The 15,399-nt window shown below is 47.9% G+C and overlaps 1 protein-coding gene across 2 annotated transcripts; it reads right to left on the bottom strand.

Moving 5' to 3' along the window:
* Positions 1–12,219: 12,219 nt before the first annotated feature.
* On the bottom strand, positions 12,220–15,061 carry LOC307181063 (testis-specific Y-encoded protein 10-like). Of its 2 annotated transcripts, XM_079911840.1 has the most exons (7): positions 14,924–15,061; positions 14,390–14,695; positions 13,705–13,782; positions 13,490–13,601; positions 13,247–13,392; positions 13,044–13,132; positions 12,220–12,403 (listed from the first exon to the last, which is right to left on the bottom strand). In XM_079911840.1, the coding sequence occupies exons 2-7, from the start codon at positions 14,681–14,683 to the stop codon at positions 12,388–12,390; spliced, it is 735 nt and encodes a 244-aa protein (XP_079767966.1). In that variant the 5' UTR covers positions 14,684–14,695; positions 14,924–15,061; the 3' UTR covers positions 12,220–12,387. The 2 variants fall into 2 exon arrangements, with proteins under 2 accessions (XP_079767966.1, XP_079767967.1); XM_079911841.1 differs by lacking the exon at positions 13,705–13,782 and having other exon boundaries at positions 14,474–14,695.
* Positions 15,062–15,399: the final 338 nt, after the last annotated feature.

Below are 15,399 nucleotides of genomic sequence, written 5' to 3'. Positions count from 1 at the left end.
GAGGAGAAGAAGGAGGAAAAGGAAAAAAATAGGTAGGTATTTAGAAAGGCAGATAGATACAGAGATGGAAATTTTAGGACAAGTTATAGAGCACTGAATAGGACTAGAATGTCTCCTTTTCCTAAATCAGGAGCGAGTTTCCTACCTTCCAGCTAACACTCAGTATAGGAGGAAGAAAATGTTTAAATATATAAAATTAATAGGGTGTAGTACTTATCAGAAGTAGAGGAGGGCAATTCCAGTTGTCCAAAGAAACAGGTACACTTTAGTAGAAATCTTGGAGGACTGTCTCTCCGAAATATCCAGTATACAATCGTACATCTACCCACAGCTAAACTCTGAGTCTCCGAGTTGAGAGGCATGGAAAAGACCTCAGACACTTAATTTAGAAAATGCCTCTTATAATGCCAGTGCAGAGTGGTAAACTACGTCATAAAATTGGAATTTTAAAACCATTGTTGTTTAAGAGGAGGGCTGGCTGAGAGAAAGAAGATGTCCAATTCTGACTAAATAATATTCCTACAGAGAGAGACCAAGTAATTCGTTAAGTGCTGCACCATGGTTAGTCCCACTAGTATTTAAGTGATTTGCTTAGAAATGATTAAATTCTTAACTGGACTTTCAGAATAATAATTAAGTAAAACTGCTTTGCGTTATTAGAATGGACCAGATTAAGAAGTTAATGAGCACAAAGTCTCTGAACAGTGTGGGATTCTGGGGTGAAGGCCAGGCTTTCCCAAGGAAGATGGAAGAGCCGGGTGGTCCCGCATCTGGGGGCATCCCCCGGGCACGGTGAGCACGCCCCCTCCCCAGAGAGCCTTGAAGACAGGAGTTGAAGCGCAAGTCAATATGGAACCCTCAGAATAAGACTGTCTGTCAGAGCAGTACTAGAAATAACCTAGTTTACATTTCTGTTGGTATTGTAAAAATAGAATGTTAATAGAGAGGGTCGTCCCTCTCTTCTGTTCAAGTAAAACCACTTCATACTGTTAGGGTCACTTCAAAATTATTCCATCTGAAATTGCACAGGCTTCCCTCACTGAACCAGGCTGGTTTCTTCCTCTACTTCCCATAGATCACATCAATTTTAGTTGACACTTTAGAGGTTGCCTTTGCCCCCAAGGAACTGTGCTCACTCTGAGGACAGGAGACATTTCCTCTCGTTATACCTAATACCTAGTAACCTTTATACATATTTTAAAATAAGGGAACAAATGGATGAATTAACTCCATCATTTTGAAGGTATTTCTCCTTTGCTTGTAGCATGTTTGTTTGTTTGTTTGCGGTACGCGGGCCTCTCACTGTTGTGGCCTCTCCCGTTGCGGGGCACAGGCTCCGGACGCGCAGGCTCAGCGGCCATGGCTCACGGGCCCAGCCGCTCCACGGCATGTGGGATCCTCCCGGACTGGAGCACGAACCTGCGTCCCCTGCATCGGCAGGCGGACTCCCAACCACTGCGCCACCAGGGAAGCCCCTGAAGATTTATAATAGAGCTATTTTTTTCTAAATCTATATTAAAGGCACAGATGGAAGCACAATTTGTGAACGTAATTAACCAGGATAAGCTCCTGGAAACCCTAGAAATCAGATGGTGGAGTTCCTGGGATGCGTTTGTGTGATGAACAGGGAATAATATTTCCATTAGTGTCAAATACGTAATACATTTGCTCCACACTTTTATTTGTCAATAAATTACCATAGAATTTTTTTGTAGCCTAGAGAATAGATGCCATAGCCAGTGGGAATTTAATGAATAGCATATGTTATAAAAATTTAACGTAGTTTTCACTGCAGTAGATAAAAATGAAATTAGCAATAAATATGATTTTGACTCTTACAAAGAATACCCGAGTGTACGTAGGTATAGTCCGTGCTTATGTATATAGTAGCTTATGTTTCCTATTCCTATTCCACAAAGGATTTGAGGTTCATTTGGGAAATATACTTAAAACGCAAATCTCCTCCCAACCCCCAGCAAACCTCTCCACAAAGCAGAAGAGAAAGACAGCAGTTTTATCATCAGATAAGCGTTAAATCAGAATGTGGTGCACACCACAGGGAATTCGCCAAGAGAGGCAAAGACAGAAGGAAAATCTCACCCTTTTATGTGGTCAGGCAGCTAGAGCTCCTTCTGTGAATGTTCTCAAGATGAGCACTGACTAGGCCTCAGCAAGACCTGGCAGCAGCGTGTACTATACACATACACAGCCATCCCGAGTTGACCTGCGAATTGCAGGGACCGTCTGTGGTAGCTAATCAGCTTCGTCCAGAGGAAAGACGAACCGCTCCTGTCTTTGTGACGAGAGGTAGGTTTGCAGGTTGGGGCCAGGAGCCTACAGAAGCTCAGCCCCTCACCTCCCACAGAGCCTGGGAGATGGGCTCCCTCTCCCTTCCTGGTTTTGTTTCAAAGAGATAGTCCCCAGGTCCTTGAGAAGGACACTTCTGGGTCACAAAGCTGAGAAAAGTCCCATCGGAAAGATTTATACACATTTCAAAAAGAGGAGAGAGTACTTAACGACAAGTTTTCTAAAATAATTGCTCTGAGCAAAAGGCAGAGGTGGAAACCTCTCTCCTTATTATTTAATGGAGGAGAATTAAGCCCGTTATTCATAGTTTGTATTTGTCCTCACAGGTCTCCTGGGCTGTACAGTTTTATGAAAATACAAAGTTTCAATCAGAAAGATAGTGGAAGTCTTATTTTATTGCTTGGTGAGCATTTCAGGTACTCTTTGCCTGTTTCCGTGTAAGAAAATACTATAGGATATAATAGGCCAACTGGGTGAACTGTATTTCCAATGAGTGTTTTCTGCCTAAAAAAATTCCTTTTTCAGAGGTGCATGCTGGTAAAGATCCCTAATAGAGACAAAAGGAGCCTCCTAAATGTTCTAAATCAGATGGTCTTGTGCCCCAGTGATCTTAGTTACCTGCCATTAGAACAGACTAGGGGGATTGGGAGGAACACAGATGCCTGTCCTCTGTTACTGTCAATTTCCCCTTTCATGGCTGTTAACGTTTGCCTTAGGTTTTGAGGTGCTCCTATGTTGGGTGCGTAAATATTTACAACTGTTATATCTTCCTCTTGGATTGATCACTAGGTAGTGTTCTTCTTTGTCTCTGGTAATCGTCTTTATTTTACATTTGGTAGTGTATATATTAATATAATAAAGGTACATGTAACTTTACTGAAAGAAAAATAGTCTTTATTTTAAAGTCTATTTTGTGTGACATGAGAATTCCTACTCCAGCTTTCTTTTGCTTTCCATTTGCGTGGAATATCTTTTTCCATCCCCTCACTTTCAGTCTGTCTGTGTCCCTAGGTCTGAAGCGGGTCTCTTGTAAAGACAGCATATATACGGGTCTTGTTTTCGTATCCATTCAGCCAGTCTGTGTCTTTTGTTTAGAGCATTTAATCCATTTACATTTAAGGTACTTATCGATATGTGTGTTCCTGTTACCATTTTCTTAATTGTTTTGGGTTTGTTATTGTAGGTCTTTTCCTTCTCTTGTGTTTCCTGCCTAGAGAAGTTCCTTTATCATTCGTTGTAAAGCTGGTTTGGTGGTGCTGAATTCTCTTAGCTTTTGCTTGTCTGTAAAGGTTTTAATTTCTCCGTCGAATCGAATGAGATCCTTGCTGGGTAGAGTAATCTCGATTGTAGTTTTTTCCCTTTCATCACTTTAAATATGTCCTGCCACTCCCTTCTGCCTTGCAGAGTTTCTGCTGAAAGGTCAGCTGTTAACCTGACAGGGATTCCCTTGTATGTTATTTGCTGCTTTTCCCTTGCTGTTTTAATATTTTTTTCTTTGTATTTCTTTTTTGATAGTTTGATTAATATGTGTCTTGGCGTTTTTTCTCCTTGGATTTATCCTATCTGGGACTCTCTGCGCTCCCTGGACTTGACTATTTCCGTTCCCATATTAGGGACGTTTTCAACTATAATCTCTTCAAATATTTTCTCAGTCCCTTTCTTTTTCTCTTCTTGTTCTGGGACCCATATAATTCGAATGTTGGTGCGTTTAATGTTGTCCCAGAGGTCTCTGAGACTGTCCTCAATTCTTTTCATTCTTTTTTCTTTATTCTGCTCTGTGGCAGTTATTTCCACTATTTTATCTTCCAGGTCACTTCTCCGTTCTTCTGCCTCAGTTATTCTGCTATTGATTCCTTCTAGAGAATTTTCAGTTTCATTTATTGTGTTGTTCATCATTGTTTGCTTGCACTTTAGTTCTCCTAGGTCCTTGTTAAAGGTTTCTTGTATTTTCTCCATTCTATTTCCAAGATCTTGGATCATCTTTACAGTCGTTTCTCTGAGTTCTTTGTCAGGTTGACTGCCTATTCCCTCTTCATTTGTTTGGTCTGGTGGGGTTTTACTTTGCTCCTTCATCTGCTGTGTATGTCTCTGTCTTCTCATTTTGCTTATCTTACTGTGTTTGGGGTCTCGTTTTCTCAGGCTGCAGGTTCATAGTTCCCATTGCTTCTGGTGTCTGCCCCCAGTGGGTAAGGTTGGTTCAGTGGGTTGTGTAGGCTTCACAGTGGAGGGACTGGTGCCTGTGTTCTGGTGGATGAGGCTGGATCTTGTCTTTCTGGTGGGCGAGGCCGCATCTGCTGGTGTGTTTTGAGGTGTCTGTGAACTTATTATGATTTTAGGCAGCCTCTCCGCTAATGGGTGGGGTTGTGGTCCTATCTTGCTAGTTGTTTGGCATGGGGCGTCCAGCCCTGGAGCTTGCTGCTCGTTGAGTGGAGCTGGGTCTTAGCAGGGAGTCAGAGATCTCTGGGAGAGCTCTCACTGATTGATATTACGTGGGGCCGGGTGGTCGCTGGAGGTCCAATGTTTTGAACTCGGCCCTCCCACCTCAGAGGCTCAGGCCTGACACCCGGCTGGGGCACCAAGACCCTGCCAGCCACACGGCTCAAAAGAAGAAAAGGGACATAAAGAAGAAAGAAAATATAAAATATATTAGAGTTATTAAAATAAAAAATTAAAAATATTATTAAAATAAAAAAATTAAAAATAATAAAAAAGTAATACACGGAAAAAAAGAAGAGAGCAACCAAACCAATAAACAAATCCACCAATGATACCAAGGGCTAAAACTGTACTAGGATACACATTAAAATCATAAACTAGTAGTCGCATACAGCACACCCCAAGTCTACAGTTATCTCCAGACTTTTCCCTGGACTCCCTCCCGGCTAGCTGTGGCGCACTAGCCCCCTTCAGGCTGTGTTCACGCAGCCAACCCCAGTCCTCTCCCTGGGACCTGCCCTCCGAAGCCCGAGCCTCGGTTCCCAGCCCCCGCCCGCCCCAGTGGCTGAGCAGGCAAGCGTCTCCGGCTGGTGAGTGCTGGTCTGCACCGAGCCTCTGTGCGGGAATCTCTCCGCTTTGCCCTCTGCACCCCTATTACTGCCCTCTCCTTCATGGATCCGAAGCTTCTCCCCCGCCAACCCCACCCCCACACCGCCCCTCTATATCCCCACCCACCCCCACGCCCCATCCCTCGTCTCCACCAGTGAAGGGGCTTCCTAGCGTGTGGAAACTTTTCCTCCTTCACAGCTCCCTCCCCGTGACGCAGGTCCCGTCCCTATTCCTTTGTCTCTGTGTTTTCTTTTTTCTTTTGCCCTACCAAGGTACATGGGGGGTTTCTTGCCTTTTGGGAGGTCTGAGGTCTTCTGCCAGCGTTCAGTAGGTGTTCTGTAGGAGTTGTTCCACGTGTAGATGTATTTCTGGTGTATCTGTGGGGAGGAAGGCGATCTCCACGTCTCACTGCTCCAGCATCTTGAAGGTCCTCCTACATTTGTTAGTCTCTTGCTAAAAGGCTGACTGGAGAGTTAGCTGGTCTCTATCTATCCTACTGCCCCTCTCCAAATACTCACTGTGCGCCCCTTTACAACCTATTGTAAAGGCTCTTATTAACCTTTACTTTTTCAATGCAAAGAGTACCAACCAAACACTTGCTTATGCCAGTTTACCAGCCCCTGGCCTAACTGATCTGACTGCTGGTCATGCCAGCCTCTAGATACTGCTAAAGGACCTGAACTGTTCTCTGTTTCTGCCGATGTGAACATCTGGTGGACCAAGTATGGAAGGCAGATAAATGACAAGGTATGGCACCCATGTCTAAGAAAACATTGCTGTGTCCCTCCTTCTGGTGAGTTATTTGGGTCTTGCATAACCTACATGGAAGGGCAAGAACTTTCCCTTGCCCACATAAAGACCAACAGGTGAAAAATTGTCCCTTTGCTTTGGAACAAACATGATACTCGGCCTTTCCCGAGTGACACTCGGGGACCAACAGTACATTCAGACTCTGTGGTTTGACCCCACAGGTGGCATCTTCAAATCCCTGGAAAAGATTGTAAGTGGCTCTAGCGCTACCATTCTTGGTACAAACGTCTGCCAAATCAACAAATGTTTTGGATGACTCGTAAGCCACCTCCGTACAACTTGGGGTACTACGGCTGCTCCCATGACTAAGCTGCCTACTACCATAAGCTATGTACGGGTGGACCACTATAAAAATCTGGACTCGCTTGGCCACAGAACCAAGCCTTAGTGCTGCCCAAACCAGACCACAGGCTTCCTGTACCAACTATTTTGCAACCTGTCCTGCTCTCACAGATTGACAGGAGCACACAGGAAATGGAGGGTATGGATGCTAGCATTACCAATGGCAAAGGTCGTGGAATACTCCAGTTCCTGGAGATGCAGGTTCCGTTGTAACCTTGTGTGCAAACCACACTGGTCTTTTTATGTTGGGTGGCAGCAAAGTATATAAAGGGTGTCCACCTAACCAGTCAGGACAATGGGGACTTGGATACCTGGCTCCTTCTGTCACCAAATACTCCACCCTAAATGCAGCCAAATTACAAACCTGGGCTCCTTTGTTCATAAAACTGTGTCCCATAAAGGTGCCAGCAGGGAAGTCATAGACAATCCATTGGGTATCACAACTCCAACTTCTTTTCATTGTTCAGGATCTTATTCCCAAGCTATGGAGGTTATGAATTAGAACAGCCATCTTAACTCTCCATGGTAGTGGAACAAGAGTTCAGTTCCCCTATGCAAAGTGTGAAAATACTTCAGTCAGAAGTTAACAGCCTAGCATCAGTGGTGCTCCAAAATGGACTTGCTCTGGACATCCTGACTGCTCCGCGAGGATGAACTTATGCAATCATCGGTGGAAAATACCTGCTTCTACGTAAATCAAATGGGAAAAATAGTCTCCAACTTATTAAAAGTGAAGGAAATGCTTTCATCACATAAATGAAGCAAAGCCGTTTTATTGGACTGATGTCTTCCCAGGACTGGGGAACTGTTTCGGTAGGGTTTGGGGAAATGTACTTTGATTTGATTTGTTCTTTTCTGTTTTTCTTCATCCTCATTCTAACCTATGTTCTTTTCTCCCTTTGCAGATCTCTTAGCACTGAGCTACTCACCGAGTTTTGCTCTCCACGGCCATCACCTTAGCCTTTTCTTTGTGAAACATCAAGGGAAGTTGCAGAGGAGGGAATCCTTGGGGCTCAGAGCGGGCCGCCCAAGATATGCCTCACCGGCACGTTGATTATTTTGAACGGAGGCTACCAGGGAAACGGTCAGTGAGGGGAAATGATTGAAAACCACAACAAAAATACTCTGGCCCCCTGCCTTCCCCCAAAGTGTGAACTAAATCCATGTGACGGTATCCTCCCTATGGCAGGAGGCTAGAAAGCATCCTTGTCACCACAGTTAGGAAATTCAAGGCTAAGAAAGCTGGATAAATGAACGCTGACACTTCTTCATTAGGCTGCTTACCCAAGCAAGCACAGGCTTCTTTGTTTTGTCGAATGTACAAAAATATTTATTTGTCCAAAACTAGATACATTCAGCGGGCTTTGGTCACTTCAGGCGGTCCCATTTCTGAGACCTCTGTGTACATGAATTAAATTCATTTATTTTTCCTGTTAATCTGTCTTGTGTCCACATAATTATTAGGAGAGCCAAAAGGACCTCAACAGGGGTAAAGGAGAAATTTGCCCATCCCCGTGTTGCTAGACAAGGTCACACACATTCACTGGCTCAGAAGAGATTTGAGGAGACCCTAAGTTTTCACCTCTGGCTGATCTTTAGTCTCCAGGTGTACTGGGTGGGAAAACTTGGGAAAATGAAAATGGTGTATACGGTGATGAAGCTGTGCACCCAGCCCCAAGGTAATCTGCAGAGACCAGGAGAGTGGTTTTTGAAATTTGTGTTTCCTTGCTACCTCCCCAAACCCCCTGACCCAGCACCCCGGCGGTTTAAAAAAATAATAATTGGTTGTGTCCACCCACGCAGTGGAACAGAAACACCAGTGGCTACACAGCACACGGCAAAGAAAGCCGTCTAACGAAAAATAGTTCGGCACAGTAACAGAAAGGATCAACTACAACCAGCAGCCACACATGAATACGAGGGAGAAGAAGCTTCTCCCCATTTACTGCATTCCAAACTTCAAAATCTCCAGTTTTCAACACCACTTACAAGGCATGCAATGAAACAAGTGTGTATTTGCCCCATCACAGGTCAGATAAGCAAATTAATAGAAACTGTGCGTGAGGAAACCAAGTACTTTAACTCTGTAGGCAGACATTCAATCAAGAGTCATACCCACGCTCACCTGACAAAGGAAACGATGGAGCAAGAACTAAAAGAAACCAGGAGACCAAGGTCTAGCGAAATAGAGACTCTCAACAAAGAGACATTTAAAGCAGAAACAAATAGGAATTATGGGCTGAAAAACCACAGCATGTGAATCAACACCTTCAGTAGAGACTTCAAAGGAAGGTTTGAGCAGGCAGAAGAATCACAAAACCTAAAGTCAGGTTAATTGAAATCATCCTGGCTGAGGAGCAGAAAGAGAACAAAAATGATGCAGAAAATGTAACAGCCTAGATTATTTGCCAGACTCCACTGAGCAATCCGAGGCTTACGTATTTGCAGTCCCAGGTGGAGACAGGAGAGAAAGGGGCAGGACAAGTATTTCAAGAAATCATGCCCCTCACACTCTTCAGGTATGGCAAAACTCATGAATCTACACGTCAAACTTTCCTTTACTCATACCTCTCTCTTCCTGAAGCCCTCACCTTCCTTCAGCACCACCTGATCCTCTGGGTGAGGTGCTTGGTCCACGAGTTTCTATTCGGTATGCCCGTATTTTGTTCATGCACCCCCTCTCACTGGGTCATAGGAGGTCACCGAGGGCAAGGATTCTCTAACAACTTTTCTCTTCACAGGAAGACTAGCCCCAATTCCTATCGTTCGGGTGATGCTTTATTAAAAATCATGAAGAAATTGTGCCCACATAATGTCGGTTTAATGACCAACGCAAGAATAAAATGGGGAGGAATAAGAGTCATCTTCCTTCACTCCTGCACTAGTGTTTACAAAACACTAACAAGTCAACCCCAAACGTTCTCCTCCTGGAAGCTTCCCTGGCAAATGCATTCCCTCAATGTCCTCATCACCCTCTGGGGGCCGTAATTGATATTCTCACCTCCACCAAGATATTCTTGTCTGTTGGTGATTTGCCACAAGGGCATGCCTATTCCTCTGTTTCCAAATGTGTGTCACTGCTAACTCCACCTGCAATAAAGCATTTCTTGTTGCTCACAAAGATAACGGAAGTCACAAAAAAGTCCCAGTTCAAGGTGGTGGAAGCATTTGATGCAGGAATGGAGGAAAGGGTGGAACGCAGGCACAGACCAACTCAGAGACACAAACTTTAACAAATAAGTAAGTGAGTAACAGCACCCCAGAGCACGTGTATCGAAACAGGGACATGAACAGACTGAGACAGCTATGGCACTAGAGGCGTGCATATGGGCACAGGCATGGGTGGAAGATCAGAGAGACGAAGGCATGGGCAAAGCCAGAGGAAGGAACACCAACTCACGCTCAGAGTGAGATCATGGGCAAACACAACACGGACACACCATCTTCATTCACACAGAGGAAAACACAAACATGTCCAGACACCAGGAAACGCAAACGTGGCTCAGAGTGATTGAGCCAGAATGCTCATAGATTGATCAGTAATCTGCTGGGCCTCACATGCCCTGAAGTTCAACGGAAGGAAACCTCAGGCAACGTGTGCAACTGTGCATTCAATCTACTCGCACCTAGATATTAGGCCCCACGTGAAAAAGCCCTTAAGAGACCGGGTCACACCTACGTCTAAGCTCTGTAGCCCAGGAGGAAACTCAGTAAGCTATAGCCTCTGGGGCACACATCATGCCAAGTCTCCAGACAATGACAATCAAGTCAACCGTCCACAGTTTACAGTTCCGCTACCTGATCCATGAACGTCTGCCCAGCTTCACTCCAGGACAGGTCAGGCCTAAGCATAGCCTTGGTACCTAAGCACTGGCAGGAGATGTTAGGAGTTGGGGGAGCCTGTCCCAACCTTTGCTTTGGTGATTAAGTCCTTTGCAAGACCTTACTAAATGTTCTGGATGTGGATAAATATCCTGGAGTCCTTAGAACAAGCCCCGTCTGAGGTTCCCTAAGACCACGCACCAGTATGCTGTCCCACTCCCACTGCAGGGTTATCAGAGCATAGTTTATTTTTACCAGCACCAGGAAAGACAGGGACCAGCATGTGGAAGCCCCAAGGGTTCCTTGAGGTGTACAGTGCGAGAAGCTGAGAAGACCTGTTTCCACAGTGTCTGTGGGGTGGTTGTGGGGACAGCAGCGGACAAAGGCCAAGCCTTGCCTTCTAGACCTTCGGATGTCTCCACTGTAGAAGGGGCATAGCTGGGATGTAGATGTTCAAATACAAAACCTGACACTGAGCAGGCGATCTAACTCAGTGCACTTTGAAGGCGACATCCGTGACTCCATGAACTTTGATTGTCAAACCCTCGTCCTGGAACGAGCTGGGGCTTTTGGGAGAAGGCTCTTCTACCAAAAGTCGTTGAGCAACAGCTCAACATGTGGGACGGAAATGGTACTGTCAATATGCCACCCTCAGGGACGCCTGTGTTGGAACCGCTGTATCTGGGAAGAGAGAACACTGGGGGGACAAACATTGAACATTCCCTGCTCCGTTTGTGGCAGAGTCTATCCTTTGCCTGGTCCAGAGACAGACGTGCTTCTGGGAAGCAGCCAGCCACTTGGCAAGGAGCACCCGAAGTGCTCACCACTTCCTGGGTGAGCTCGGTATGCTCTAGGTCTTCCCATTGGCCTCAGGGGCACAGAGTGCTGGCAAGGCCCCAGAAGAAGGACAGTGCCTTTGTGGTTGAAACACGGTGTGCCCAGCCATTCAGCGAGGATGGGACACCTCTACCAGACTGTTCATGAGAAAAATGTTTACTTTCTGGGGACCTGGCCTGAAGCGGGCCTTGGGCAGAGGGCTTAAGCCTGTCTGAAAATAGGGATATTAACCACTGTGCCGTCACGGGACAGACAGCACACAGCTGGGTGGCCTGGCACTTCCCTGTTTAACATCCCCAACTCCCCACTCCCCCCCACCTCTCCCCTCTCCCCGTGTGCCCTTTTGTACCCAAACTGAGTCCCCCGGAAAAAAGAACAGAGTTCACGTGAGCTCACTCAGATGTGAGGGACTCCGTTTTTGTTTGCTTAGCCGTTTCCCAGCAAACTTACCTTTTCCCCTGGTCACCTTTGCCAGAGCACACTAACATCCTCACTGCCTTCCCACCCCTGTCTCCCTCACCTCCTCAGATGTCCTCCATACACCTTATACCCCATGTCCTGAGATGTTGTCTGGAACCCTAGCCCTGAGAGGCTAATTGTCTCAGCAAAAGACCCTGTGTTCATATGCACTAGAAGGGCATCCGGTCCAACAGTGAATTAAATGCTAAGGCTTCCCCCCGTTGTATCCCATTGAAGTGTCTGATGATATGCAACAGGGAGGATACATGGAGGACCACTATCCAACAAAATTAACTTCCAGCATTTCAATCTCAGGCCCTTGCTCACCAGGCCCTTTCCTTGAACTTCTGCATTTCCCTTGGAAAAATGACAGGCCCCAGTTAACCAGTCCTTCTCTTATTTCTCCTTCCTCCCCAACCCCCATCCCACAGGCAGAACTGCATCCTCTGATGCAATCCCAAAGTATGATTTCCCCCCACCTCTACAACTCTCCATGGCCTGGTAATTCCCAGGCAGCAAACTGAGAAGCCTGCCTGGGGCTGATGTGTCTACCCTGAGCCCCTGCACAAACACCACACAAACACATACAACTGATGCTGCTTATTTATCTTCCGGTTTTATTCCAGGTTTACTGGTGTCTCCCTCTCTGTACGTCTCACCACCAGACCTCTCTTCGTTTCTTCGTGTGCACGACAACCACGTTGACCGTTCGCCTTCACCCAAAGCAGCTTCTTAGGTCAAGGGCGATGCTCCATCACACGCATCTCAAGATCGGGAGTGCCTTTGAAAACACACACAGGCACACACATAATAACCCAACCTCTCTGAACGATGCTAAAGACCGCTTTAACTTTTTAAGGCCCTGCCCAGGAGACAGAGTCACATCCCCTGTGATCTCTTACATTTCCTCCAACCGCATATTAGAAACTTTCCTTCATAATCGACGCAAAATGGCCACTGTTCTCACAATAGCCATGGCAGGTGAAGGAGATGCATAAGAAAAGTAAAAGATGACGGTGATGATCAAAACAGAAAAAAATGATGGGACAGCGGGGTAAGGCTTTGCACAAAGGGGTCTCACACACCTTTGTGGAAACCAGGTGGTGGGGGGAACCTGAGGCAAGCCCAAATTTAAGGGGGCGGTACAGGAGGCCTGAGGGTGGGGTTGATGGCCATGGAATGACAGTTCAGAGACGTGCACCTTTGAATCTCAGTGACTTTGACTCTCATGCTGCTTCACTCGCCTAAAGCTTCCCTAGTCAGAACCAGTCCTGCACTGCAGTTTTCCAGACGTGCTGTCGCACCCTGACGCCCTCACGCCCTGGTGTCACTGTATGCCTCTGAGCCTCAACTCCTCCATGAGTGAAATAAACGACCCAGCTTACTCGTTTCAGCGCCCAGCCCCTGGGCTCCTTACCCACCTGTCCTCCTCTCGGTGACCTGTCCCAGTGGGGCCTTTCTCCCTCGGGTAGTAGCGCAGGGGATTGGGCCACAGGTCCTCGCCGATGATCTGGTAGGGGAAAGGGGCCTGGTCGGTACAGGCCAGGCCAGGCCAGGCCCACACCCCTCCCCCCGACCAGCCGAACAACATCGCCATTGCTGAGGAGGCCCAGAGGCACCCCACCTCAGCAATCCTGCTAGATCCTACACAGCTGTGGTCAGAGAACCAGTTGAAGAAGTTAAGGCCGCTGTTGTTGTGCCTGCGGCTATACACCTCCTCTTCAAAACGACGGTGCCACTGAATTGGAGCGAGATGAGATGCCCTATATCCTGTGGGAAAAGGAGCGTGGGACAAGGGCCTAAATCACGTTTCAAGTTCACCTCACCCCATCTGCCCTCCCCCACGATCCAGGGAGCTGTCTCTTACTAGTGGCCTCAATGAGATACTCCTTAACAACCACCTCATTCTGGAAATAGGGGTTCTTCCGGAAAAACAACAAGATCTTGCGATAATCACTGGGATCTGCGAGCTCCTCCACCTGTCGGGACAAAGTGGAGGCGGAGGGTGAAATCTCTCTCCAGCACACCTGCTCTTTCCTGCTTTCCGGGATAAATCATTTCCCCTCTCCTCCCCTGCCTGACCTTCAAGTTGGTCATGTAGCTAAGCATGTCTTTATCTTGGGTGCTAATCATGGCCGACATCCGGGGGTGGTTCACAAACTGCTTTACGTCAAGGAGCCTCTAGATGCCGGAGGTGAAAGGGCTGGGAGAACAGAGCGAGCCTGGACAGCGGCCTGGGAGTGTCTGATCTCAAGGCCCCACTAGCATCTAGTCCTATTTCTTCAATACAGACTGCATGAAGGAACAATGAGCCCCTCGGGGTGTGCATATCTGTGCACTAAAACAGGGAGCCTCCAATTCTGAGAGGGAGGCCCTGATCTCCATCTGGACAGAACAAGCTTACTTCCGCACAGCAAACACTCCTGGCTCTAACTAGGATGCGCTTTCATAACTCCCCACTCTCACCTCCGTTTTCCCTGATGGTTATTCCAAGAAGAACCTGTGCACAAGACAACTCTTTTGTCTCAAGAGGCCCTGGCACTAATGACAATACCTTTTTGGACCTCTGCAACTAAAGCCCTAGTCTTACTTCCTGCTATGCAGAAAATCAGCATGCCCCCACAATTTCAGGATCACATTTCCCTGAGTGTGCCCACAATGCACAATCCAACGGATACATTTTGGTACCCAAACGGCCCGCTATGTTAGGTACCCCTTGCACTAGCCCGGCCACAACGTGGTCTCTCAAATACAAAATTAAGGATACAACTTTGACCCAGAAGCCAGGGATGCTCTGGATGATGGTGCTTCTGTGTTCCAGATAAGGTTTCCGCCTCATAAGTGTTGTGACCTTGAGACGAAAGAGTTGTCGGCTGCACTCCGCATTCACAGGCTCCAGCTGTAACTGCAAGACCTTCAACGCCTCCAGCGCCTCCAGCGACGCGCTCTTCGGGGACGGCCCTGGCTCTTCCTGCCCCTGCTCCTGAGGCTTCTCCTCCTGCTCTTCCGCCACCACCTGCTGCTGCTGCTTCTCCGCCACCACCTCCACCTCTTCCATCATGTCCTCCACAGGCTGCCAAAACACCTCCATGATCCGCGCCACCTCTCCCTCCAACAAGGCCGCGCATTGCCGCACCACCTCCCCGATAAAGATGGCGGCCTCCTCGCCCCACCCATCAGCTAGGGCCAGCACCCTACCCACCTCCCGCACCACACCTGGTGACCCGCGGGCCCCTGCTTCCTGAGGACCCCCTCCCACACCTAGGACGACCCCGGGTCCCGCCTCACTGCCCATGCGGACCTGGCTCGGAGCTGGGGCAGCGGCGAAGGTGCGGCAGTTGGAAGCTCAGCACGTGGGCCGAGCACCACGCACTCCCAGCAACTACAATCACGCTTCGCTGCGGGCTGAACCGTTCCCAGGATCCTCTGCGGTGAAGAGTGCTGAAACGCATGCGCAGGAGCATTGGCCACCAGGCATGCGTGTCCATGTGGCAGGAAGCAGCTCCAAGCCACGCCCAGGCCGCTCGGCCCCATCACGACCAATCAGGGCGAGGACAGTGGGCGTCACCCTCGGCTGCCTCGCCCCTCGCCCTGTGGAAACAGGCGGGTCTCCGGGATTGCCGGGTCCGCCAAAACACCCCTTCCGTCCCCCGGACTTAGCAGCCCAGGTTCCACAAGGAGCTCGCCTCCAGGGAGGCCTCCGGCCTTGCGTCTGGGGTGCCTGGGTGCCTGTGATACCTATGTGGCCTGTGCCAGTTGGAGCCAGGTGTTCCCGCT

Source organism: Stenella coeruleoalba (genome assembly GCF_951394435.1).
Source record: "Stenella coeruleoalba genome assembly, chromosome: Y".
Taxonomy (NCBI): Eukaryota; Metazoa; Chordata; class Mammalia; order Artiodactyla; family Delphinidae; genus Stenella; species Stenella coeruleoalba.
This window is presented reverse-complemented; position numbering and strand designations above follow the sequence as displayed.